At 58.6% G+C, this 25094-nt stretch overlaps 7 protein-coding genes across 7 annotated transcripts; 3 read left to right on the plus strand and 4 right to left on the minus strand.

Annotated features, from left to right (window-relative positions):
• Positions 1 to 165: 165 nt before the first annotated feature.
• C8Q71DRAFT_907558 (FAD dependent oxidoreductase) lies at positions 166 to 2376 on the plus strand (the record flags this gene model as incomplete). The annotated part of the gene is made up of 4 exons (XM_047928960.1): positions 166 to 479; positions 528 to 828; positions 1031 to 1146; positions 1196 to 2376. The coding sequence occupies 4 exons, from the start codon at positions 166 to 168 to the stop codon at positions 2058 to 2060; spliced, it is 1596 nt and encodes a 531-aa protein (XP_047778924.1). The 3' UTR covers positions 2061 to 2376.
• On the minus strand, positions 2255 to 4659 carry C8Q71DRAFT_796870 (general amidase; the record flags this gene model as incomplete). The annotated part of the gene is made up of 10 exons (XM_047925710.1): positions 2255 to 2376; positions 2439 to 2581; positions 2680 to 2831; positions 2896 to 3066; positions 3164 to 3210; positions 3260 to 3633; positions 3681 to 3823; positions 3873 to 3985; positions 4175 to 4334; positions 4393 to 4659. 10 exons carry the CDS (start codon positions 4657 to 4659, stop codon positions 2255 to 2257), a joined length of 1692 nt encoding a protein of 563 aa, XP_047778925.1.
• Positions 4660 to 5099: 440 nt separating this feature from the next.
• On the plus strand, positions 5100 to 7893 carry C8Q71DRAFT_857908 (uncharacterized protein; the record flags this gene model as incomplete). Its single annotated transcript, XM_047927455.1, has 3 exons — positions 5100 to 7194; positions 7246 to 7819; positions 7875 to 7893. The coding sequence occupies 3 exons, from the start codon at positions 5100 to 5102 to the stop codon at positions 7891 to 7893; spliced, it is 2688 nt and encodes an 895-aa protein (XP_047778926.1).
• A 505-nt stretch (positions 7894 to 8398) lies between these two features.
• C8Q71DRAFT_759235 (beta and beta-prime subunits of DNA dependent RNA-polymerase) lies at positions 8399 to 15539 on the minus strand. The gene is made up of 16 exons (XM_047923774.1): positions 15087 to 15539; positions 14839 to 15037; positions 14719 to 14789; positions 13943 to 14188; positions 13571 to 13894; positions 13273 to 13519; positions 13047 to 13224; positions 12917 to 12996; positions 12798 to 12867; positions 12686 to 12746; positions 9192 to 12630; positions 9124 to 9135; positions 8996 to 9070; positions 8917 to 8946; positions 8841 to 8852; positions 8399 to 8787 (listed from the first exon to the last, which is right to left on the minus strand). Exons 1-16 carry the CDS (start codon positions 15171 to 15173, stop codon positions 8651 to 8653), a joined length of 5268 nt encoding a protein of 1755 aa, XP_047778927.1. The 5' UTR covers positions 15174 to 15539; the 3' UTR covers positions 8399 to 8650.
• A 106-nt stretch (positions 15540 to 15645) lies between these two features.
• On the plus strand, positions 15646 to 18301 carry C8Q71DRAFT_759239 (ubiquitin binding protein). The gene is made up of 6 exons (XM_047923775.1): positions 15646 to 15761; positions 15820 to 15986; positions 16038 to 16257; positions 16309 to 16576; positions 16627 to 17231; positions 17285 to 18301. The coding sequence occupies exons 1-6, from the start codon at positions 15704 to 15706 to the stop codon at positions 18106 to 18108; spliced, it is 2142 nt and encodes a 713-aa protein (XP_047778928.1). The 5' UTR covers positions 15646 to 15703; the 3' UTR covers positions 18109 to 18301.
• C8Q71DRAFT_907563 (vacuolar protein sorting-associated protein 35) lies at positions 18302 to 22042 on the minus strand. The gene is made up of 11 exons (XM_047928961.1): positions 21804 to 22042; positions 21650 to 21746; positions 21294 to 21600; positions 20950 to 21241; positions 20376 to 20903; positions 20178 to 20323; positions 19707 to 20121; positions 19532 to 19651; positions 19009 to 19479; positions 18810 to 18959; positions 18302 to 18752 (listed from the first exon to the last, which is right to left on the minus strand). Exons 1-11 carry the CDS (start codon positions 21924 to 21926, stop codon positions 18474 to 18476), a joined length of 2928 nt encoding a protein of 975 aa, XP_047778929.1. The 5' UTR covers positions 21927 to 22042; the 3' UTR covers positions 18302 to 18473.
• A 381-nt stretch (positions 22043 to 22423) lies between these two features.
• On the minus strand, positions 22424 to 24097 carry C8Q71DRAFT_54513 (uncharacterized protein). Its single transcript, XM_047919255.1, has 6 exons — positions 23449 to 24097; positions 23349 to 23393; positions 23070 to 23289; positions 22814 to 23016; positions 22523 to 22761; positions 22424 to 22458 (listed from the first exon to the last, which is right to left on the minus strand). The coding sequence occupies exons 1-5, from the start codon at positions 23743 to 23745 to the stop codon at positions 22540 to 22542; spliced, it is 987 nt and encodes a 328-aa protein (XP_047778930.1). The 5' UTR covers positions 23746 to 24097; the 3' UTR covers positions 22424 to 22458; positions 22523 to 22539.
• Positions 24098 to 25094: the final 997 nt, after the last annotated feature.

Genomic DNA, 25094 nt, shown 5'->3' on the forward strand with positions numbered 1-25094 from the left:
ACTCACAAGTGTCATAAAAGTCCAGTGCCGATTATTGAGTTTGCTGTGGGAGATCGAAGCGGCAGCGGAAGACAGGTGGGGTATGTAACACGCCGCATCCAGTCTCGCCGCTCGGAGTGTCCGCCGCAGGTCCTCCGTCTTGTCTTGCGACCGCCACAGACCGCCATGGGTAACCTCGCCTCTAAGGTCAAGCTGTACATCGCAGCTACAGCCCAGCTCAAGGAGACATTCGACCTCCTCAACAAACGAATCGAGACACCGCCAGGCATCCCTGTCCCTAATCCCACTCTCCCGTTCTGGACCGTCCCTGCCTCCGCGATATTGACTGAAGATGAACCACTAGCAGATAGCGTGGACATCGTGATCGTCGGCTCAGGTATCACAGGGACGTCTGTCGCTTACACTCTCCTCTCGAATGGGAGCAAGGCGAGGATTCTGATGCTTGAGGCGCGGGCAGTGTGCTCGGGTGCGACTGGGAGGTTAGTACACAGGCATCCTCCTGCGTAACGCCGGCTTAGAAACCGTAGAAACGGCGGCCACATCAATCCACCTCTGTACCACGACTACTCCGAGCTACAGGAGAACTTCGGTGAGGACGCTGCGAAACGTATGATAAGGTTTCGTCTCGCACACCGGGGGGAAATGCAGCGCATCGCAGAGACGGAGGACATTGTCAAACAATCACAGGTCCGCGAGACAGAACATCTGGACGTCTATACTTGTCCGGAGACCTATGCCGAGGCCAAGGAGAACCTCCGGAAGTGGAAGTCAGCCATGCCGGACGAGTCAAGTACGTTTGGGTGCATGGACACGAAAGAAGCCATTGAGGTACGTTGACGCGCATCCTGCGAAACACTTCGAGGGTATGTGATAGATCTCGTTTCTGTGGTTCGGCCGCACGTCACGGGTACGAGATGTTCCATGAATCCTTCGAAGTTGGAAAAGCATACGGATACGCTACCCATCGCTTTTGGAAGTGGGCACTGGCTTGTATCTACTTCATGGGGACTCTCACACCGTATCTCGACAGAAGTACCACCTCGCCTCAGAGACATTGGGGTGCATATATGGGTCTGGCGGAGCGATGCACCCCTACAGATTTGTAACTTCGCTCCTGGCGAAGTTGCTTGACAGACACTCTGACAAGTGCGTGCATACTCATCCGTTTATGTACGATTATCCACATTATTATCAGCTTCCGTATAGCAACGCACACTCCATGCACTGCTATTGTTGCTGCGAGCGCGGACAAGCCCTACTATGTCGTCGAGACACCGCGCGGGTCTATCACAGCACAGCACGTCATACATGCTACGAACGGCTGGTGCTCACATCTGCTGGAGCCCCTACGCGCGAAGGTCATCCCAGCGCGTGGCGTGATGTCTGCTCAGCGTCCAGGCACGCTCCTGCGCAACTCGACGCTCGACGGCTATCGGTCCTTCGTCTTCTACCGCGGCACGAGCGGCTACGACTACCTCACGCAGCTGCCAACGGGCGAGCACGAGCTCATGTACGGCGGCGGCTGGGCGCAGTCGTGCGAGAACAGCCTGCCGGACATCGGTATCACGGACGACTCCGTCTTCAACTTTGCGGGCGCGGCACACCTCGCGGGCTCGCTGCCGCTCTACTTCGGCGGGGACAACTGGGGCGGGGAGGCCGTTCCCGCAGAAGAGCAAGCGGGAGACGTGCGCTGGGGCATCGGGCGCACGAAGGCGCAGTGGTCCGGTATTCTGGGCATCTCGACCGACTTCCTGCCATGGGTCGGGCGGCTGCCCACCACGGTGTCGGGACGGGCAGAACCGCCCGCGCCCACAAGCCGACATGCACCGGAGAAGGGAGGGCCTAGCGCGGTCTCGCACCTGGCCGCGCCGGGCGAGTGGCTCGCGGCAGGCTTTTCGGGCGAGGGCATGGTGCACGCCTGGATGAGCGGCAAGGCACTCGCGTACATGGTGCTCGATCAGGAGGATGCCCTCGAGGGCTGGTTCCCGGATATTTTGCGGGTGACGGAGAAGCGGTGGAAGAAGGCCAGCGCGGACAAGCTCGTGGGGCGGTTCTTGTAGGTGTCGCCGCGCTTCTCGCTCGATCTCGTCTATTGTGTAGGCTCGTCGGTACGCTTTCATCGATTCGTGTGGCGTCGCTCAGGCTCAGGTTTCGGTCTGCGGCCCTTTTGTGCCTTTCGGATCTACGTGTCTATTATACATTTAGCTGCGTTTCATGAACTTCATATGACCTTCGGAAGCACTATCAGGGATCCTTAATGCATCGCCTTCAGTGCCTTGTCGACAACCTCCGTCATCGCAATCACACCCTCCTCCTCCAGCGTCCGTCCGATCAACTGGAGGCCGACGGGAAGCCCGTGGAAGAGCTGCGGATCATCTGCAAAGGGGCCAGAAATTGTCAGCGCACCGCGCGCGTCAGGCCCGGCAACGACCACGCACACAACTTGTAAACCGCCTCATCTTCATGGTTGTAGAAAGCATGCGGCGGCTCGGCCTTGTCCAGCTCTGCGTCCGCGCACGTCACCGGGAAGACGGACGTAGTATAGTCCAGCGTGTTCGTCATAGTCGTGTAGAACGCGTCCCTGAGATGACGCGAAAAACGGAGTCAGCGCCCAGGGCGACGGCCCGCGGCCCAGGGTACGTGAATGCGAAACGGGCAGCACCAAAGGGGACGACGTACGAGTTGCACCCGTGCGGGCAGGCCGTGTACGGGGCCACCGGGCTGATGATCGCGTCGACCGGGCGGCCCGTGCGCGTGCGCGCGACGGTCGCCTCCCAGTGGTCGAGGTGGGACTTGCGCAGATCGCGCTTCTGCTTGTGCAGCTGCCAGAGCTGTGCGTCGTCCGGACGGCCGGGCTCGGTCACCGCGCGGCCGGCGTGATCAGGGGCGACGCACCTCGTACACGCTCAGGTGCCGGCGCTCGCCGACGATTGTGCGCGCGAAGGGCTCGTCGAGGGCGTATTCGTGCGCGTCCGTCTCTGGGCTCATGGTCTGGATGAGCGGCTCCCCGGAGCGGGCGCACTCGGTGAGGAAGTCGTGCGCGTCGTCCGCCGCGAATACGCGTTCCTGCACGATTGTCAGGTGAGCGTTTGGGTGCCTCGGGCGGGGAATGGAGCGCAGAGCGCGCCACGGAACGGGAAAGAGGCACCCGGCGAACACGTACCGCAACCTCGTACAGCTCCAGGTGTCGGTGGTTCTCCCAGTCGATCACTGCGCACATCGTCAGTCGCCCGCACGTCCCCGCCACGACCCGCCTCACCGGTATGCCCCGCCTTCTCCAGCGCGGCCTTCACGAGCTCCATCGCCCTCCTCACCGGCGGGTGCGGCTTGACAACCCCGTTGTCCCACATGACCGCAAAGCACATGCGCCCGCCCGCGCCATGTTCCTTGAGCGCGTACTCGTCCCACTGCCACGCCTTGCGCACCGCGAGCGGGTCGCGGCGCCACGGCTGCGCGTCGACGATCGCCTGCGTGAACACGCGCACGCCGGCGAGGGAGCCCGCCATCGGGCCGAGCACGGACGCGATGCTCTCCTGGCCCTCGGCGGAGTTGACGGCGTTCGCGTACGGGAGGCGCGCGTAGGACGGGCGCAGGCCGTAGAGCCCGCAGAACGCGCTGGGGATGCGGACGGAGCTGGGCGGAGGTCAGTAGGGTGGTGCGCGGTGGCGGGCGGGACTCACCCGCCGATGTCGGTGCCGACGCCCAGGGGGCTTCCGCGGAGGGCGATGAGCGCGCCCTCGCCGCCGGAGGAGCCGCCGGGCGTCATGGCCCTGTTGAACGGATGCGTCGTCCGCCCGAAGACGTGGTTGTATGTTTCACCCCACTGTAGAGCGTCAGCCCGGAGCCCGGGGCGCATCTGGGCGCGCACGCACCATGAGGGTCTGCGGCACATTGGTGCGGACGAAGGGGACGGCGCCTTGTTCGTGGAGAATCTCGACCAGGACGCAGTCCGCGTCGGCGTAGCGGCCAATCCATCCCGCGTATCCTGTGCAATGTCAGAATCATCGACATGTGCGTTTGAGATACGGAACAGAGCAGGCGCGTGGACGTCGTGCTCTATCATGCCCGTGCCCAGTGATGCGCGCCCTCTGCCTGTCGATCGTCGAGTGGTGGAGGTCAGACGGCAGAAGATGGTCGCCGGCGACACCAAGGGGAGAGGGCGCGAGAAGCTCACCCATGATGGTCTCGAGGCCCTTGAGGGGGAACTGGTCCTTGAGGGAGATGGGCAGGCCATGGAGGGGCCCGACGGGCCTGCCGGTCGCCTTGAGGTAGTCATCGACCTCCTTCGCGCGGGCAAGGGCGCGATCAATGAAGATCTCGGTCAAGCAGTTGGTCTGCGGATCAGCAGTTCAGCGCCGGTGTACGCGGTCGATCAATGAAGAGGGATGTGACCAGCTGCTGGGCGACGACGGCGCGCTTGTAGAACGCGGTGGTGACCTCGACGGCGGACCAGACGGCGGTGCGGAGGTTGAGGAGGAGGCGGTCGACGTCGGTGGTGTCTGTGATCTCGAGCTCGCGCGGGGAGAGGAGGCGGCAGGTGTGGGGGACGGCGCGGACGTCGCGGACGTGGTCGGGCGGGAGGTCGATGAGCCAGTGCTTGGGGAGGGCGGCGACCTGTGCGCGCTTGCGGGCGTTGCAGAGGTCTTGCCAGGAGGACATGGTTGAAGGCAGACGCGGGTAGTGTACGGCTCTCACTGCTGCAACAATCCCATTTCATTACTGGCATACGGTACGACAGCGTGGTGGACAGCGACGGGCGGTGGCGGGTGTTTGGCCGTGCGTGGCAGGATCGCAGACGGGCGCCTGTGCGGTGGGGACGGTCTGTTGGCGTGTCTGGCTGCGCGGACGACCTCAGCCGACAGCCAGCAGCCGACGCCGTCTCCGCCTCCCTTTCGTCGCTCTCGCTCCCAAAAGGTGGCCCGTCTCTCCTTTTCTCTCCGCGACCCGCTCTCTGACCGCGCGGCTGTGCTGCAGGCCGGCGTGCTGCAATCTCTCTGACGACTCAGATCGCGACGACGGCACAGATCGCGACGACGACGCCAAGGCCCCCTGCTGCCCCTGCGCGCAGCCCCGTCCCCGTCGCCGCCCAGCAGGCGTCCATGGCCGTGCTCGTCTCCCAGGACTGGCAGCCTCCCAAAGAACATACCATGGACGCGCTGCCCGCCCCGTCCGCCCAAATCAGCCCCGCCGTCCCCCGCCAGCGCTCCTCGCCCGCCAACGACCAGGCTGCACCCATGTCCCCCGCCCAGCAGCAGCCCTACCCCTACCCCGTCCAGCAGCAGCAGGCCGCCTGGCCCCCCGCCCACTCCCCCCAGCAGTACTACCCTGCCTTTTACCAAAACCAGCCGTCCTACCCCGTCCACGCCCACGCCCCCCAGCAGCAGATGAACCCCTACTACGACCCCGCCAACAACCAGTACGCCCAGTGGGCCTATCAGCAGATGATGTTCAACGCCCAGCAGGCCCATCAAATGTCCCACGTCCCCCAGCACATCGCCTCCCAGCGCGGTAGGTCCGCCCCGCCCCCCGGCGACTACTTCTCCGTCAACCAGCTCCCCCCCTTCAACCCCTTCCCCAGCGGCACCCCGCCCCCACATCCCTCCCAGCTCCCCAACGGCCCCTACCCCCCGCCCGACCAGCAGCAGGCCCACCCCCCGCAGTACCAGGGCTTCCACCCGTACCGCCGCCCGCCCCGCCAGGGCTCCTCCAGCCAGGATCCGCCCCTCAGCACGGACTGGCGACCACCGCCCCAGTCCGGCCCCTTCCAGCCCCCCTACGTCCGCGCCGACGCTGCCGGATCGTCCACATCGATCAACTCGTCCTCCAGTCACTCGGGCAGCCAACGCCAGCGTACAAACAGCAACCAGGGCCCGCCCGCCTCCCCGCCCTCGTCCCATCATGTCAAGTCGCCCAGCGCCCGCGGCGCAAGCGCGGCCGCGTCCCCGCCGCCCGCCGCCGCCGCCGCGCCGTCCGCCCCGCAACGCGCCCACGGCCGCACGTCCTCCCAGTCCTCGACCTCGTCCGCGGCCCCCCGCGCGCCCAGCACCTCGTCCACCACCACCGCGGCGTCCCACGGCGGCGGCAGCGCGACGCTCCGCAAACCGTCGCCACTCTCGCAGGGCAACTTCACCGCCGCGGAGAAACGCATGTCGCGCGATGACAGCGACCTCGCCGCGATGCTCGAGCCCAGCCCGAACGCACCCGGCGTGCGCAGTGGCGGGCTCAAAGGGCGTCTGCGGCGCGCGCTCTCGCTCGGCGCGAACAACACGCTGCACGAGGAGGACGAGGGCGAGGACGAGGTGCCCAAGAACGGCGCACCGCCGCCGGCGGGCAGCTCGCAGGCGACGATCACCGGCGACGACGAGTCGACCGCGACGGTCCAGAAGAAAAAGTCGCGCTCGCTCTTCAACTCGCGCCTGAACCGCTCCACGGACAACATCTCGCTCTCGTCCACCATGTCCTCCGCGTCCATGGTCATCCGCAAGCTCGGCAACATCGGCAAGCTCACCCGACGCAACTCGCTCGCCGGCATCACCTCGCTCTTCAAAGACAAGAAGGACAAGGAGGACGAGGAGGCCACCGGCCCCGGCGCCGCCGCCAAGAAGAGCAAGAAGAAGAAGGGCGAAAAGGGCGCCCCCGCGGACCCCAGCGTGTCCATGGCCACCGCCGAGCTCGACCGCTCAGAATACGCCAGCCCCGAGCTCGCAGGCCTCAGTCCCGCCGCCCGCCTCGCGCGGCAGCACACGCTCAAGAGCAACGCCGAGGCCGCAGCAAGGGCCAAGGCAGACGCAGAGGCCCGCGCCGCCGCAGCGGCCGCCGCCCAGAACGGCGAGCAGGCGGACGTGCCGGCGACGTGGGAGAAGAACACGACCACCCGGCAGGGCGAGGGCGCCGCCCCGGGGGGGCCGGGCGCGCGGCGGGTGAACGAGGAGGGCATGGGCGTCGTGGACGACAACTCGGACAGCGGGAGCGACGAAGGGCCGCTCGACCGCCATCCGCAGAGCTACAGCATGGACGGCTGGGACGACGACGACGACTGGAACGAGGCGCACGAGGACGAGGACATGACGATCCGCGCCGAGCTGGAGGCCGCGACGCTCGAGGACCACCACCAGGCGGAGATGGAGCCGTGGGCGGTCAACGTCCGGCGGAGCGTCGAGAAGGCGCGCAAGCCGGCGAAGGGCATCCTGAAAAGTGAGCTTTTTCGTCTCCGGCCGACCCAGACTGACCGTGTTCGTTGCCCAGCCCGCGCAGACTACGAGCAGCCGGACCCGCCGTTCGCGCGCATGCGCTCAAACTCGTACGACTCGGCGCCCTCGCGCAGCGGCGAGCTCGGGCCGCTCGCGCGCATACCGTCGCCCGACCCCGACCACATCGACGGCCTGCACAAGCACAACGCGCACGGCCCGCACCACGGCCAGGCGAACAGCAACGGCACGTTCATCCCGCCGCTGTCGTTCGAGCACAACGGGCTCGCGCTCGACTCGCCAAAGGACAGCACCGACACGAGCAGCGTGAGCTCGGGCGCGACGGAGAAGGGCCTCTTCACGCATCCCAACTCGTCCGCGCCCGCGCTCTCGACCATGTTCTCGCCAAATCCGCCGACGCTCTCGCAGCGCTCGGCGACCGCGCCCGCGAAGCGCCTCGCGTTTGCGTCCAACTTGTCCGTGTACGACACCTTCCCCGCGACGGTGTACGACAGGCGGAGCGAGCCTGCGACGTGGAGCCGGCTCACCCCGGCGCTGGCGCAGCGCATCAAGGAGGAACTCAACTCGTACAAGATGGAGGAGATGGAGGTGCATGCTGCAAGTCGTGTCCAGTGCGTAGCGTCTGTCGTTCCTCGTCATCCCGCCCCTGACCACCGCCCTCTGCAGCACGCAATTCTTCGTTTGATACTTACTCTCGTGGAGGCGGCTTTCGGTTCTTTCTCACTTCCTGCTTGTGCGATATTGCAAAACAATACTACGGTTCCCGCGGCCGCGGGCTACCCGCGCGCCGCGCTGCACTCACCACCTTTCATACGCTCCGTTGTTCAACCCGCTGCCCCAGTCGTCCGTTGCAACACTATTCGCACATGACAGCCGTTCACGCACTTTTTGGATCAGATATTCGCGGTCAGTCGATCTCATCTCAAGTTATAGTATACCCCATCAATGCCCCATGTGTAATACTATGACGCATCGTGTCGGTCCGATCCCTACGTACATGTACGCTGTGCCGTACTTATTTGCCATCTCATTCCTTTGCCCTCATTACGGACCTTGCATGGCTGCAGTGTGCGCATCATAGCTAACTCTTATCACGCATCCTTGTTCGTAATCGTCTTGGTCCGTCCGCTCTCTTATCGTATTCTTACTGCGCAACTATCTACTTGATCGCTCGCATCGATGCGTGCTTGCCCGTGAGTCGTTGCCAGCGAGGATGACAATTCCATTGCATCCGTACATCGCATCGAGTACATACAGACGACTCGGCGAATACACTGGGAGAGCGGTAATAACAAAATGGTTGTACTGTGCCGATATTCTACAGTCATGCGTGCTTAGTATGAGACGAGGGGCTATGATGATGCGGGCAGAGATAATAAATTCAAGAATGTCCCAACGACAACGTCCGACGAGGCGAAAGGTGTGGACCGCGTTTCTCGGGATCACTCCCAGGACGGCGAGGTGCTGTACGAGTGTCCGCGACCCGCAGAGCCGTTCTGTGGTTGCTGCGGCGGCTGTGCCGCCGGGCTCGACGGTGACCATTGCGGCGACGTCGGACTGTAAGCTGGAGATGCAGGAGCTGCCGCAGCATGAGCGACGGCGTCGATGATATATATGGCGGAAAATACTCACAATATGCGGGGGCTGTTGGATTCGAGGTAGCACAGGTCAGTATGAACATCGAAACACAGCTGAGCGGGGTACGTACAGGCTGGGGAATATGTCGGCGAAGTCGGCGCTGGAGAGATGTCAGTACAAGCATCGCGATACGATGTAGACCGACTCACAGTATTTGGGAGATGCAGGTGACGCAGGCGATGTTGGCGAATACTTCGGCGACGAAGGAGACATTTGGGCAGGAGCTGCAAGTCATGTCAGTCAATAAACTTGATCATCAATCGACGCTGAAACCTACATGTCGGAGAGTCTGAAGGCGTTAAAAGGTTAGCACAAGGGCACTACCTGATACGTGATAACACTTACATCGTGGTGAAGCCGGGCTGAACGATGGACTCGTCGGCGAGTAGCGCGGTGACGTCGGACTAAACGATGGAGACTGGGGGCTGTACCGAGGCGACGTAGGGGAGAATGATGGCGAAGTCGGTGAATAGCGAGGGCTCGTCGGCGAGTATCCCGGAGACGTGAGGTTGAGTGCTGGCGACGTCGGCGAGTACGTAGGCGAAGTCGGTCCACGGGCTCGGTCGTAGAATGGCGATGTCGCGTACGGCGAGGTGCCGAATGGAGACGTTGCACCGCCGTATGGTGATGGAGGCACGTAGGGAGAAGTCGGCGAATACACATTGGGAGAGCTAGGGCTGTAGCCAGGCGCAGCTGGCGACATACCTCCAGCACCCATGGGGCTTTGCCCGAAGCCGAGGTAGGAGAAGTTCGCGGGGTCTTCACCACCGTTGACAGCGAGCGGCGAGAACGCGGCAGCTTCTCCCTTGAACGACGCGTCGGTGTTCCACATGGGCGAGTTCGTATCGTACGGCGTCATCGCGACCTGGCCGGGGGTCATGCCAGCGCCGACTTGAGCTGCCATGAGGGTCTGCACCGGCAGACGGTGGTCGACGATGACATCCTTGAGCATGTCAATGTCGAGAGCGACATCGAACGCGCCCGTTCCCATAGGTGCCATTTGCCCAAAGATGACGTTCTCCGCAATGCCATGGCAGTCATCCCTCTCCCCAACTGCGGCTGCCTCCATAAGGATCTCAACGGTCTCCTCGAACGAACTCCGCATGAGTGCGCCGGTATCTGCCCGGTTGATTCCATGGCGGGTAATCGCCATCAGCGTGCCGCGATGCGTCATCAAATCGCAAAGCAGCGCGAGATGGCGGTAGTTGACGTAGGAACCGTCGAACTCGATGACTCCGCGCAGCTCCTTCATGATCGCGACGCGTGCAGCTTCAATACCGAGGACGTTGAAGATCTCGACGCAACTGTTGGAGTAAGTTCGCTTGTAATCGACGCCGTCGACTGTCATGACGGCCTTGAGATTGACTCCATCCGTCTCGAGAACCCACTCCTTCTCCTGATGAGCCTTGATGCTACCCTCATCCGTCACGATGACCTTGTCATGCTCGAGCAAGAAGACGCGTTGGATCCCGGGCACACCACGCAGGCTGATCGAGTTCAGCATGGTGTTCTCGAGTTGTCGAAGGAAAATGTCCTCTTCGACCGTCTCCATACTGTCTTCGTCCTTATCCGCGCCACCCAAAACACGACACCGGATGATCAGCTTCTCAGAGTTGTCTTCACTCCAAATTACAAACAGGTCCGTCTTGAAGCTCTCCGCGATGCGACCGGCAACGTAGGACATCGTCAGCTTGCGATCAATCATCTTCGCGCGATCCAACTCGAGACGCAAGAGCCACGGCGACTGGAGGTGCAGCTTCTGTTCTACCTCTTCGTCGGGGATGGCGAAGAAGGACTCCACAAAGACGCTGTCCTCCTCGATTATGGTAGAGGTCGGGTCGGGATCATACCAGATCTCTACGGCTGCCGTGACAGTTCGGAGGGACGTATACGCCAGCTCCTGTTGGACGCTGTTCGCAAGGATCTTGTCCTTAGCGATGTGAGGCTTGAGGAACACAGACAGAGATGGTGTCTTGATGTTCGTGGCGACGTTGATGATCTCCTTCAGCCGAGGCACACCGAGGGTGACGTTCTTGCTAGACACACCGGCGTAGTGGAACGTGTTCAACGTCATCTGCGTTGCCGGTTCGCCGATGGACTGCGCTGCGAGGGTGCCGCACATCTCGCCGGGGTGAGCCACCGATTGATTGAACTTCGCCTCGATCTCACCCAACACCCATTCGAACGCCTCGCGGTTGAGGTGATACCGCTCCAGAACTCTTCGTGCAGCGAACATAGCACGAAGATGGATCCTGAAAAGCAGCGTCGCGTCGTGTTGCGCTTCCTGCGAAATACGGCTGTCGCCTCGCACGACGACCAGGCGCTCCGCCAACTCGCGCACGGAATCAATGATGTATGCAGGCTCGAGGTCGCTCGGTTTGCGTCTATCGATGTGAAAGATTTGCATGGCGTTCTGTACGATTCGCTGGAGGTTGACAGGAAGATGATGGGGGACGCTGGGATCCTGCGAGCGGTAGATGAACTCGCGCAAGAGGCGACGATCCTGGACGAGCTGCTCATACTCGTCATCCAGTTTCGCCTGTAACTCTAGCGAGCTGTCATCCAATCCGGCCTGTAGTACACCAGGCAAGAAACCACCGGACGGGTCCGTAACGTCGACGCGGTAATTATGAGCGAATTCGCGATCATTGAGGGCGAGTGTCTCGATGTTCTGACGCTCGATGAATGCACCGTCCATACCATCCTCGCCGTAAACGAATTGGATGAGGTCGCCGAGCGAGTTTCGGACCGTCCCGTCGTAACAGACCGTGACGTCCTCGAGCGCCTTGACGAGTCGCCGCTGGATGTAACCCGTCTCCGCCGTTTTCACGGCGGTATCGATCAGACCCTCTCGTCCAGCCATGGCGTGGAAGAAGAACTCCTGCGGCGTGAGGCCACGAAGGTAAGAGTTTTCGACGAACCCGCGGGCTTCCGGGCTGAAGTCGTCCTTTGTGAAGTGTGGGAGCGAGCGGTGACGGAAACCGAATGGAATACGTCGGCCTTCGACGATCTGCTGGCCCACGCACACGGACATCTGGGAGATGTTGATGAATGAACCCTTCGACCCGGCGGTCACCATCTGCTTGACGTTGTTGTCCTCCTTCAGGGCCTTCTGCGCGTACTGGCCGTTCTGGTCACGAGCCAAGTTGAGCTCGCGCTCGACCTTGCTCTCGAAGGACTCGCGGATCGTCATACCCGGCGCAGCTTTGAGGCGATCGTGCGTCGCGTCCTCGATGATCTGTGTGACCGTCTGTTTGCGAGTCGAGATCTGCTCTGAAATGTGCGCCATCGTACTCCGGTCCGCTATTGTATCGCCGATGCCGATGCTGAAGCCGTTGTGAAAGAGCCAAAAGTTGACAACCTGCTGCAGGCCCGTGAACAGAGTCCTCGTCGCCTCCGGGCCCTTCTCGCGGAAGCATATGTGGATCAAGCCGCCCTGAGAAGCTCCGACTGTCTTCTTGTCGACGATGCCGGAGATGATTTCACCGTTCTCGATGTTCATGCCGTCGTCAAAGACAGGGTTGATAGACTTCGGATCGGATGAACGGAAGACATTGAGGCCACGAGGGATGCACATGCTGAGTATCTGTTTGCCGGTCCAGAGAGGTTTGGGCTTGATGATAGCAGGCGTTGGGATGGACCCGTCCCAGTCTGGCACCCACAGAAGAATATTCTGGACTTGTGTCCAGTCGAGGAAGGCATCCCGGAGGGTGAACTTGCGGATCCCACACAGCGTGTCTTGTACGATGGCCATGACGGGCTTGTTCGCCTGAGGCGAGATGATCTAAGAGAGCGAACGTTCGTCAGCGACTGCCTCGTCAAGGTCCGGAAAGTCTTACCTGCCGCGGAACCCAAGCAATTTGGCTCAGCTCGGCACGAGTCTCTTCGCTCTGTGGTACACTACGAACGCGTCAGGTCGTTGCGAGAGACGGTATAACATGCTGTACGTACTGCATGTTCATCTCATCACCATCGAAGTCGGCGTTGTACGGAGGCGTAACGGACAAGTTCAGTCGGAAAGCTAGTGGGCAGTCAGTCACGCGGAATCGTTGCCGATCCAAAGAACGTACTGGAGTAGGGCATGAGCTTGACTCGATGGCTCATCATACTCATCTTGTGCAAACTAGGCTGTCGGTTGAACAACACGAAGCTATCGCAAGGGTGAGACACATGTGGCGGACTCAAGTCGAATTAACTTACTCTCCGTCTCGCAAATGCCGCTCGACGATCCAACCATACTGCAAGAAGGCGTCCGCACGCTTGTTGTATCGGAGGTCTATCCGCTCTCCCGTGTCGCGGACGACGTATCGTGCACCCGGGTAGGCAGTCGGCCCATTCCGAACAAGCTCTTGCAGGTATGCAATGTTGTACGGCGTCACTGTGACACCGTGAGTGTAGTCCTCAGGCGGATCAAGCGTTTACATACCACGTTCCGGATAGGTCAAGTTCATGGCAATGCTCTTCGGCACGCCGACCTCATCGAGCTGAAGATTCGGATCACCCGTAATGACGGTACGCGCGGAGAAGTCCACACGCTTGCCCATCAGGTTACCACGCAGACGACCCTCCTTGCCCTTGAGACGAGCGCGAATCGCCTTGACAGGCCTCCCGGACTTCTGCAGGGCCTGTGGTATGCCTGCAATATCATTGTCCATGTATGTTGCGACATGGAACTACGCCGAACATTAGCAGATGTTCACCAACCTCACGTTGACTCCACGCACCTGGAGAAGCTGCTCAAACTCTGTGATGACGTGGGCCGGAGCACCTTCTTGCTCGCAGCGGCGAACATTTTGCGACGCCTTGATGATATCGCCGAGCTTGTATGTCAAATCATCTTCGCTACGCATCGTGCCACCATCCACCGCGATACTCGGTCGCACAGGAGGCGGCGGTACGGGCATGACTGTCAAGATCATCCACTCTGGACGAGCGTAATCCTCGGAGAGACCCAGCATGTGCAGGTCGGCATCCGATATCTTCTTGAGTGCCGTATACACCTCATGTGGCGGGAAGAGCCGCTTGTCCGGCTGCAGCGACTTCACCTCCTGCAGAGCCGTTAGTTTTGATTCCCGCAGGAATAGCTCTGCACAAACCTCGTCGTCGTCCTTCGACCTCTTGTACTGCACGAAGAGCTTGAGGCCCTCTTTCCGAATCAACGGCTGTGAAGCACCACACCCTCCGTGTCCCTTCTTCGGTTCGTCGTTTTCAAGACCGTCAGCGTCTTCCTTCGGGTCATCCGCCTCGCACGTCATTTTCCCCTTGCAGTAACTCCAGACAATTTGCATCTTCGCCTTTGGGTCGCGGACGTGTTTTATCTTGGCAGCGAATCCCATGTCCGACTTACAATATCAAGGTGGCAAGGCAAATTCGTTTCGGCGGTGGCAAGGTATCAAGGTCGATGATATGAAACGCGGATGTCAGCGAAGATTCTTGTTTACCCACGCAAACACGTCGTGCAGCGTCTTGCGACCACTACCACATAACAAGTTGAACAACAGGGGGCTACAAACTCGAGTATCAAGTGCTGGCCACAAGACAAGCCGCTCAATCTGCGTCACAGAGAGGGCTGTCTGACCATCCATCGCAGTGTGGTTCTCATGAATCCATCGCATACTTGTTTTCGCACTATCTCGCTCAGCCCCCCATTTCACCACGCCACTGCGTGTCCAACCAGCGCCGGATGGTGTAGCGGTCGACGCGGCGATCAAGCGACCGAAAACGCGCGTCTCCCTCACCCGGGCGGAAGAACGCCTCGATTGTCGAGGACTACCACAGAGCGGGCTTGGGGTTCTCCATGTGTGCGGAGAGAGCCCCCAGAAAATTGGGTGGTGGGGTGCGAAACGAGTAGAGGAAAAGAACATGAACTCACGCTGTTGACTTTCAACCGCCCACAATTTACGCAAATGCACTCCAAGATCTTCTTCACTTTCACGATGAACCCTGGAGAGACGTTAGCAACACAGTCGCTTGGGATGCAAATGTGACGCACCTGGATGGAAGACGGGTCTCGCCAGCTCGATGTGGCCGAAATGCCCAGGGCACTCCGACATTCCCTCCCCACACGTCTGGCACTTGAAATTCCTGTCTATCGTTCCCATCCGGGGATCCATCAATCCCCCCATCCTAGGCTTGTGTGTCGTCTCGTCCATGACTTCAGGATGCTCGATTTTCGCGACCGAGTACGCTTTCTGGACGGGACATGAGTTTGGAGCCGGTCATGGTGCGAGGTATACGCACGATTTCTTCAGGTGAGAGGATACCAAACTGAACCTCCTTCACTTTGCGGATCGGTGCCGCGGAGAACGCGAATTGGTGGCCCAGCATGATGACAGAGTCGGGAGGCAATAGAGACGCTGCAGTACAGAGATGGGCGAAGGGCGAGAATATTAGCAGCGGCTAGTACGATAAGAGTCCGAGTGGTCTATTCCGACAGGTATATGTCGCTGCAAGCGCGTTCTGAGGATGCTCGTTGAAGCCGAGTTGCTCAGGAGGTCGTTAGCGAATTTTTGACTGAGCTGAGTAAACGCCGTCAGACGCGGTCGTATCGTCCAGAGCTCAGAGGAGCTGTCGTCAGCTAGCCTAGTAGAGCTCTGAGAGCTGCGAAAAAAACCAGAGGATGCTGGAGAGGGCGGACGACGGGAGGGACGACAAGCAGGGAGGTGGTTGAGGACAACGCACGATGAGTCGCACAAGGTCGGGGCCGTGCCTTTAGTCACACCTTCCGCGGCGACCACCCTCGGTCACGGACTGTCACGCCATGTCACGCCGCGCCCGCAGGCTCAAGGAGCGCCGGCTGGGTGAGGTCAGCGCTCGCGACCGGCGCAGCCCAACCAACACTCTCCGCATCGCCCACCATGACCTCCTACCTGAGCTCGCTCATCTGGGGCACGTCCCAGGTCGACGATGCAGTCGGTGAGTCACATCCACTCCCTTCTGCTCGTCGCGAGAGATACTGACCGACTGGTCGCAGACAAAGCGACTTCAGAGCTCCTACCCTCTGGCACCGAGGACATCGCCCTCAGCCTCGAGATCAGTGACCAGATTCGTTCCAAGTCGGTCTCGCCGAAGGATGCTATGCGTGCTCTCAAGCGACGTCTGAACCACAAGAATCCAAACGTGCAGCTCCTCGCGCTGGGTGTACGTGTGTCCCTGCTGCGTATGAAGCGGTACTAATTCACAACGCCTCAGTTGACAGATACGTGTGTCAAGAATGGCGGCGACCTATTCCTCCAGGAAGTTGCGACGCGCGAATTCATGGACAATCTCATTAGCATTCTCAAGATGCCTACTCTGAACCACGATGTCAAGAACAAGATACTGAGGCTCATCCAGAACTGGGCTCTTGCATTTGAGGGTAAGCCTAGCCTTGGGTATGTCGGTGAGGTCTACAGGATGCTGCAACACGAAGGTGAGCCCTCTCATGCACCCATGCGACGCGTTACATTGACGATTGCTCAAGGATTCACGTTCCCTCCTCGCGACCCCGCCGCGACTACTTCTGCGATGGTCGACACGCAGACAGCACCCGAGTGGATCGATTCGGATGTCTGTTTGCGATGTAGAACACCTTTCACGTTCACGAACCGCAAGCACCACTGCCGGAACTGTGGTCAAGTCTTCGATCAGCAGTGTTCGTCGAAGACACTGCCTCTACCACACTTTGGGATCACACAGGAAGTTCGCGTTTGCGACACTTGCTATAACAAGCTTCACAAGAGGGCTACGAAGTACGTAGTGCATCCACCTATGTTCGGAGTTAAGCCAACCTCAGAGTCAGGAATCACCGACCCTCTCAGAGCGTGTCTACCTCTCGGCATCGTGCGGCTCGGGATCTCTACGACGCAGAACTCCACCGAGCCATTCAGCTCTCCCTCGAGGAAGTTGGCGCTGCGGGTGGCCGTCGGCCAGGGTACGTCCCGTCTCCTTCGCCATGGCAGACCTCGGAGCCGCCGTTGGTGGACCGGCGCACGCATCCGTACGCGGCATCACCACGCCCACAAGAGGAGGAGGAAGATCCGGATCTCAAAGCAGCGATTGAGGCCAGTCTGCGTGAGGCCAACGCTCCGAGGCCGAGCGCACCGGTCGCTATCGACACGCCTTCGCAGGAGCAGCCTAGTGCTTACGGCAATGGTTATGGTTTCCCGTCATCATATCCTCCCTCGGCGGCGACGCCCAAACCGAGGGCCCCCAGTACTCCAAACTACGACCTCGAGCCGTTGGAGGCGGACGCTATCATGACATTTAATCAGACAGTGGAGCAGGTGCAGACCCAAGGCATTACCGACGTCTCGAGATATCCTGCGGTAACGGAGTTGTACGATAAGGCGAACGCGTTGAGGCCTAAACTTGCTATGGGCCTGAATGACACAGGGCGCAAAGAGCGTATGTTTTCCGTGTTCTCTATCTCGTTCGCAGCTGATCATTGTCGTCCTTAGAGCTGCTACAGGAGATGCATGAGAAGCTTTCCCAAGCGGTCAAGCTCTACGACAATCTTTTGACTCAGCAAGTGTCTCGACCAACTTGGCAACAGGCCTCGACGAGCTATCAGCAAGCCAGCGGCTATGCTCCCCAATATCGGGCACAAGAACCCGTCTATGGTCAATGGAGCCCGCCTCAAGTACAGCAGCCAATGTCTCCTGGGCCCGTGCAAGCACCGAACTTGCCTTACCTTAGTCGTGAACACCCGGTGAACAATGGGGCATACGTAACGTCACCCACGGCAGAACAACCACCTCAGGGGATGTATCAGCCGTCATACCAGCCCTCGCAGATGGTTACATCTCCACAGCAGTACTCTCAGCCCTATGCGCAGGCGGCACCCGCGAGCCCTGCGCCGGTCACCATTCCTCAGTACGGTGCCCCGCCAGCGCCTCCTGCAGCTGTACCCTACCCGCCACCGACGCCGGCTCAACACGTCCCTGCCCCCTCCGCTCCTCCACCCCAGACTGCTCCTACCCCCGTCCCTCAAGTCGTGTCCTCTCCTGCTGCTGCACCCGCTATCCAGTCGTCGCTACTGCGATCGCCCACGGTTGTCTCGCACCCCCGGCCCTCTGACCAACAGGCACATCCATACATCCACCGGCACAATACGCTGTCACATCCTTCGGAGCAGCTGCAGCAACTGCAGCAGCTTGCCGCGCCTCCTCAGCTGCCGAACTTCCCTGCCGTCCCGACGGGTGCTCCTCAGGTGTACGGGGCGTACGGCCAGCCATTATCTGCGGAGCCGGAGAGGAAAGAAGCGCTGTTGATTGACTTGTAACGGACTCTTCTGTATGCGTGTGGATGTATGGTTATATGTATATGCTTGCTAGACGTTGGACCTGGAGCATGTGTTCAACATGGAGTGACGACGACAGAGATTGTAGTCCAATCGAACGCTACGCAACAAGTTCCTGCATCAAGCTTCACAACTTGGTACTGCCGTAGCGCACGCACTTTCGCCAGCGCTGACACTTCGACTTGAGCTCTCGTTTCTCAAGATCTTGAAACCGATGAGGCGGGGGTGGACGCATTCCATGTTACTAGAGCAAGGGCACTTACAACATTATATATACACCAGAAATAGCATATGAACGACGAATAAACAGAGGGCGGGGATGATCGTCCAGTTACATGCAATCCAAGCTATCGCGCGCCAAGGCCCATCTTGAGCATCGCGCCCACTACATCGACGTCATCCCACCTAGATGCTGCACTGCTGCCCTCCGCTGAGCTCGCTGCGTTCTTCTTCGTCTGGATGTACATGAGGGTATTGCGGAAGTGGCGATTGATCATGTCGGGTGTCTGCACGCCCTCTAGCAGCCCAGGCGGCGCGCGTTGGGATGGGTGGACCTCGGGTGAGGAGACATTGTCGATCGACGAAGTGATGAGTTCAACGAGGCTGTTCACGAACTTCGGCGTCACCTGCAGGCGAGGCGACACATGAGTTGACATCATCGCAACGAGACAACGAGGACTTACAGCAGGTGCGCCGCGATCGAGATAATACAGGTATTGATCGAGCGTATCGCAATACAGCTGCACAGTGACGATCTCTTCGATCGCTGAGCTGGCGATCCGGAGCGCTTTCTGCAGGCATTCCAGAACACGTTTGCTATCTTGATGAGGATACTAGGACCCGAGGTTAGTGCTCATATAATGCATCGCGCGGGGTCCTTACCGCTTTCTTGACACTTTCCGCTCCGTCCTCCGTCGATGCTGCAGGCTCCGACTCCTTCGATGGAGCCTCCTCATCCGGAGGTAGCTCCTGCCACCAGAGGTGGCTGGCGAGGTTGACCGCGGTCGCCTGATGAGGCTTCTTCAGCAATCTAGCACCGTGCAGAGCCGCCTTGGTGATGAGGGTATCATAATTGTCTTCACTGAACACCCTCGCGCCTTGCAGTGTGCCAATGATGAGTGTGATCGCTTGCAGCTGAGCACGGCTCTCCGAGATGCTGTCCTCGTAAACGGAGAACGCAGACACGTAGAGGTCGTATGCGAGGTCCTCGAATCCACACTCGTCGGCGATCTGAGCAGCAAGAAGGAACAACCTGAGCGCAATTGACGGGGCCTCGACTTGCGTCGCCAGGATAGCAATGAGTTGGCGCGCAAATTTGAGAATGTTAGAGGTTTTGCTCCGCCAATCGTCCTCCTAATGATGAAGTATTAGAACAGCGAGAAACACGCTCGCAACGATGGCTTACCAGGTGTTCCCTGTTTTTATACCGTCTGCATAGCTTGACGGCTGCAGTAATAAGGGCAGGGTACGTGTAGCGCATCCGATCGCCGCCAGTCTCGAAGTGCCTCCGAGCAGTTTGCAAAAGCTAAACAGACACGCATTCACTAAGCGTCGGTAAAACGATGGCCAGTGGTACTTACCTCAAATTGCACGTCAAGCGACTCTGCCCGGAATAGATGCACCATTCGTGCAATCCAACCTTGCTCTTCTGCCATCTCCTCCCGGTCAGGATGATACACACCTCGCCTTTGCTCCTTTGGTATCGCCTGTGACCCCAGAAGCATTCCCGTGCCATCAGTCTGGTCACGGATAAGGACATGACAGAGCTCCAAGATGCCATTGACGTCTTCCGGAGTCTCGATTATGGTCTCGTTCTTGAGGACAGAAGAGATGAGGGCATGAGCAAGCGACCGGCGGGTCTGGAAAGTTTGGATGGCGAGAAGCGGGGTATATTGTTGGAGGGCAAGCAAAGTAAGCACGGACTGATAAGAGTTGATGGGCGCAGCGAGCAGAGAAGCAAGGTTTGCTACGGTTTGCGGTGAATGCAAATCAGGACTAGAAGCGGCATCAGCACTTTGACGGTCATTGGCGACGGAAAGAGAATCCGTTACCTGTCTGCGAATTCCTTGATCTTGTCGTGAGCGAAACCAAGCACCTGGTCGACGTACTCCAGCCGGTCGGGGTAGCAGCTCAGGGAGAGGTTTGTGAGGGAGACCAGAAGGGCGGTCATATCCTGTATTGATAGGTCTGGACGCGCCTATGTCATGCGGTGAGTACATGACCATGCCACAAAGAATGGGGCAGCGCACCTTGATCAGTTCGACGACCTGCTGCCAGAATACTTCAAACAGCTTCACGTCCTCCGGCACACCTCTGAACTTCCGCGCGTGGCCCTCCTTCTCCTTCTCCTTCTCCTTTTCCTTGCCCTTATCAAGCTTCTCGCCCTCTACCACCGTCTCCTCCGTGCCAAGCGCCGTGCTTGAGGCCGCATCAGACTCCATCTCCTTGTCAGTGATAGGGCTGGTAGGCGTTGATCCCCAAGCGGCACTCTCGGCGGCGACAGACTCGGAAGTGGGGCTCGAAGTGCCGTTCGTGTGACCGTTCATCCGCAATTTCGCTTTCTGAATCTTAACCTTCTCTGCTAGGCGGCGCGCGGCAGCTTCCTCTTGCCGCTTCGTCTCCTCCGGGTCTTCGTTCTCAGCTTCACGGGCAGCGTAAGCAGCCAAGCGGTCGATCAATGCAATAACAATTTGCTTGATGTTGACCTTGGGGTGCATCTGAGCTGTGGCAGACAAGAACGGACCCAAAGTATGCAGGTGGAACTCGTCGGTGAAGACCTGCGCGGCGTTAAGTTATGCGTATGCACAAGAGCGCGGTGCATACCTGGATGACGACTTCCATCAAGTACTCCTGCGCAATGACATCCTTGCAGCTGACGACTTGCTGTAGGATATTCGGAAGAATGATCTGCTGGTAAAGATCGAGGTCCACCCCGTCAAGCTGGCTAAGGCGAACGAGGTTGGTCCCAACAAGGATACGCAGCTCCTTTCGCTCCATCTCGCGCTTCTCGCGGTCCCGAGAATGCCCTTGATGTTGTAGACGGACCCATAGCTTATTCATCTCGACGAAGTTCGTGAGCACGAATGAGATAGAGTCTTGGAGGTTGCCTATGGGGCTGCACAATACATTGTAAGGCTTCCGTCACGACGTTGAAGCAGGACACATACCCTGGGTCCGTCCCAACTGGGAGGTGGTCTCTCGTCTGCCCGCTGAGATAGTGCCGCAAGAACAACCCCCTGATAGGATGCAGCACGCCCCGCGACATCTCCATCATGTCCTTCATGATCTCCTTCACCGGCGCGTCGGGAATTGACATGTACACGGAGCCGACGGTCATCATCAGGTAGAGTCGAGGAACAATGTTGCCAGCGTATTGCACGAGCTCGTAGAGATCGGCCAGGTGGTGACGGCCTTGGGTGTGGGCGTCGTATAGATAGTTGGATAAGTGACGAAGAGCATCAAACACGGCCATATCTGCAAAGCCTTCAGCGTATGCAGTTTGTAGCGTTGAACTCGCACAAACACAATTCATAGTATTGCTTCGGGGACAGTGATGAAGTCCGTAGCTCAGCCAGCATCAGACTCGCGCTTTTGAGCGCGTCCATGAGCTGGTCAAGCTCCTATAAGAGCTATGTTAGTGTTATCCAGCAGCTTAGCAGTTGCTGAACACGGCGCACCAAATGTCGCTTCATCTGCTGTGTCTGTATCTTGACCGTGCTCAGTGATTCACTGAGCAGCTTCCCCTCCTCCGGCACCATCGTCGTCGCCGTCGCTGTCGTGGTCGTGGTCGTGGTAGCCATTGTGTCCAAGGACAAATACTACTATGAGAAAGAATGTTACGCCTGTCGCGTAGCAGCGAAATGAAGGGCAGACGAGATGGGCTAAGTGAGTTGGATGGTACCGCAGCGGCGACGACCTGGCTACGTACTCTGACTTCCTTATTCGGCATTCTTACACTACGCCTCAGCGCCTGCATTGCCGCATTTCTCACGGCGGTTAATCTTGAAGCTCGGACCGCCGCACGCGCAGAATAGATTGATCTTTGGTCGCGGAGCGCAGCTACGGACCATCCGTGGTAGATAATTGAAAACTTGAAACTATTTCACACTCTGAATGGCTTTATAATAGTGCTGTCTTGCCAGTGGTGCGGGGTGGGCATATCACCAACTTGTTGTACGTTCAACTCTTCAGTGATATTATGACTATGTACGTCTTATTTGCGGGAAAGGGGTTCCAATCATCATGAACATTATTTCAAACCACCAGGTATTATGCATAGCCCGCCACACGTCGGAAAGCACACGGCTGTCGATCGCAGATTTTTCATTCAAACTGCGCGGTCACACATGCTTCGTCAAATTCGGAGTGCGGGTGCCACACATTGAGGACAACATACCTCATGAGGCCACTAGCCTAGACTGCCATTTCTTGTTCTACGTCCAACCCATTTGTACCCCCCGTGATTGTCTCCAACGAGCCGATCTGGAAATCTTTGAAATCTGCCTTCTCAGGCGTAGCCTCGCAATCTGCCAGCCCCGAAATGTTCCCAATTTCTTGCTCCGTTGGCTCGATCGAAACACCGCTCCAGATTCGGATAATGATCAAGTCAAAGGATACGCCCGCTAGCTCCAGGCTCTGCCACAGTAAGTCAACAGTCGATAGGTGACGAACAACAGATCCAGCTTACGACGTCCGATACACCATAGTTTCCATTCGTATTTGCGAGCTCCGTCATCAGCGTAACCGCGACTGAAAGGGTATATAAGAGAGCGGATTCGACGAAAATTCTGTTCACGTGGGCTAGATTGACTCTGCCGGTGCCTCTCCAGCTCTTCGTGAAGAACTCTGATGAGAGCTTTTGCATGGACCAGATGCGATAAACGATAAGTGCTTAACCGTGATCATTCAGTCAACACTCTACGGACAATCACAGGACTACTCACCAGTAGTGATGACATTCACCGCCAGCGACATGGAGAACACCGCATGAAAGTAAGGTTGAATTTTCCGCGCGGAGGGTATCGTTGCGGCTTGCTTGAGCTCGAACATATAATAGAGTTCCAAGGCAGCGCAGACAGCCGTCGCAACCCAGAGAAGGACCGGTAGAAGCAACGCTGCCGAGAACGCCTGGTATCGTGGGTAGAAAATGCGACACCGGTATATCTTCGATGTTTATCCTCTCTATCAAATTGACAATTAACTCGAGGGCGGAGGTATCTCACCAAGGCCGCATCGGATACCAGCGCTTGCATATACCACCAGACACTCTGGCAACGTATCCTTGAGATCGCAATGGTAATACAGAGACAATCCATCACTCACCCGCATGACATTGACCCAGTTTGAGATGTCTTCAAAAACACTCTCTGCTCCGCCAGGTCCCGTGAACAACACAAAAGCCACGATGTTGTGGTAGAAATTGAAGCAGACGTCAGTGGTGCCCAGGATGAACAACACAACGGCTACCGCCATCCAGGGCCAACCGTTTGATGCTCGTAACCTACGATGGCGCCAGAACCAGGCGTACATGCACATCGCGAAAGTGACGACATGAACGCCGTATGCTATACTCTGCATAAAGAGCGCTGTCAGCTGTGCTTCCGCAATACCGAAGGCCATGCCGTTCAGGCAAGTGCGAGGGAGAACTTGAAGGCTGTTATAGAATGTGAGGAACCGGCAGACCAGTGCACGTCCTCAAGCGCATATATGTGCGAGATCACACAGCCGCTAGCCTGTCAAAGCAGCGTTGTTCATCAGGGAGGCTCAGCTATAGATGGCATATCGTCAAATAGTTGATTCGCCAGGGGAAGGGAACACGGATAAATCGGGACTGGTCTAGTGGCTGTCCGACCGGGATACGCCTCGTTCGCCGTTATCAGTTGCGATCCTTGTACTGTGACACGAACCACAGACACGCTGTGATGTCAGTGGTCTGCAGTTGCAGGCCAACAAGATACGAAATCGCAGCACTATCATGGGCTATCCCACAACTGGCCTTAGTAGGCTTGTGCACACCCTGCCGTAATTCGGGGTACCGTTGATTCAGCAACTTGGAATATCACTGGCTGAGCGACCCGGGACACAGTCGGTTTAACCGCGGGTTCACGGGCGTTCCGACCTGTCGTCTCGCCAGCAAGACAAGACTGACCGTCAGCTCTGGGGCTTCTATGCATGGTGAAATAGGGATGTAGCAGTGATTCACAGGATCATACCTCGCAAAGGATCCACGCGCCTAGGGCAGTACCAAAGGCCAGAAGCCTGTGCCATTCCCTTCGGCATCGCGCCCGACCCACACACAACCAAACCAGTTTCAGGTGCCGTTGTCGATACAAACAGGCCTATAGGCCCGGCTTTCCATTCGGTAAAGGCACGCCATGCGGACCCGACCTGACAGCGGTGAGATTGGCAGCCCAAACACGCATGCAGACTGTCAACGGAGTGGCAAGAAGTTTGTAACTCACCGTCTGGTCTGTGCCTCTGGAAACACACTGGCGCCACACGGCTCTTCAGGATAGTCCGGCGGACGCTTTATTTCCGGATCACATGTTCAGGAAGTATGCTAAGAGTGGATTATCACGTCCGGTCCGCATCATGGCAGCGAGACATGCAGTCGCACAAATTTACTACCTGGCAATTTGCTAGCTCAGGCTGCCTGAGTGCGCAGACAGCGATTACGTTGGCACGTACTACACATCGCACAGGCAGGCACCACACCCCTCTTGTCAAAATGCCTTGAACGGTGCCTAACACCATGGCGTGCATAGTCAGTTGGAGACGATGTCTGCTCATAGCCTCGTGCTTACCGGTATGTCATTTGAAGGAGCTGCATGAGCTAAGGCTGACCTGCGCTGCAGGGCGCTGCAGGAGTCCACGCGTCCTCGAATCGAGGCGAAAGGTTTTGGTGCGTGACGGCGGTCAATCTGCCATTGTCCAGATGCGGTCCACCGTATCCGTATGACATCGTATTG

This window comes from Rhodofomes roseus, assembly GCF_022264815.1.
Source record: "Rhodofomes roseus strain CIRM-BRFM 1785 chromosome Unknown C8Q71scaffold_10, whole genome shotgun sequence".
NCBI lineage: Eukaryota > Fungi > Basidiomycota > Agaricomycetes > Polyporales > Fomitopsidaceae > Rhodofomes > Rhodofomes roseus.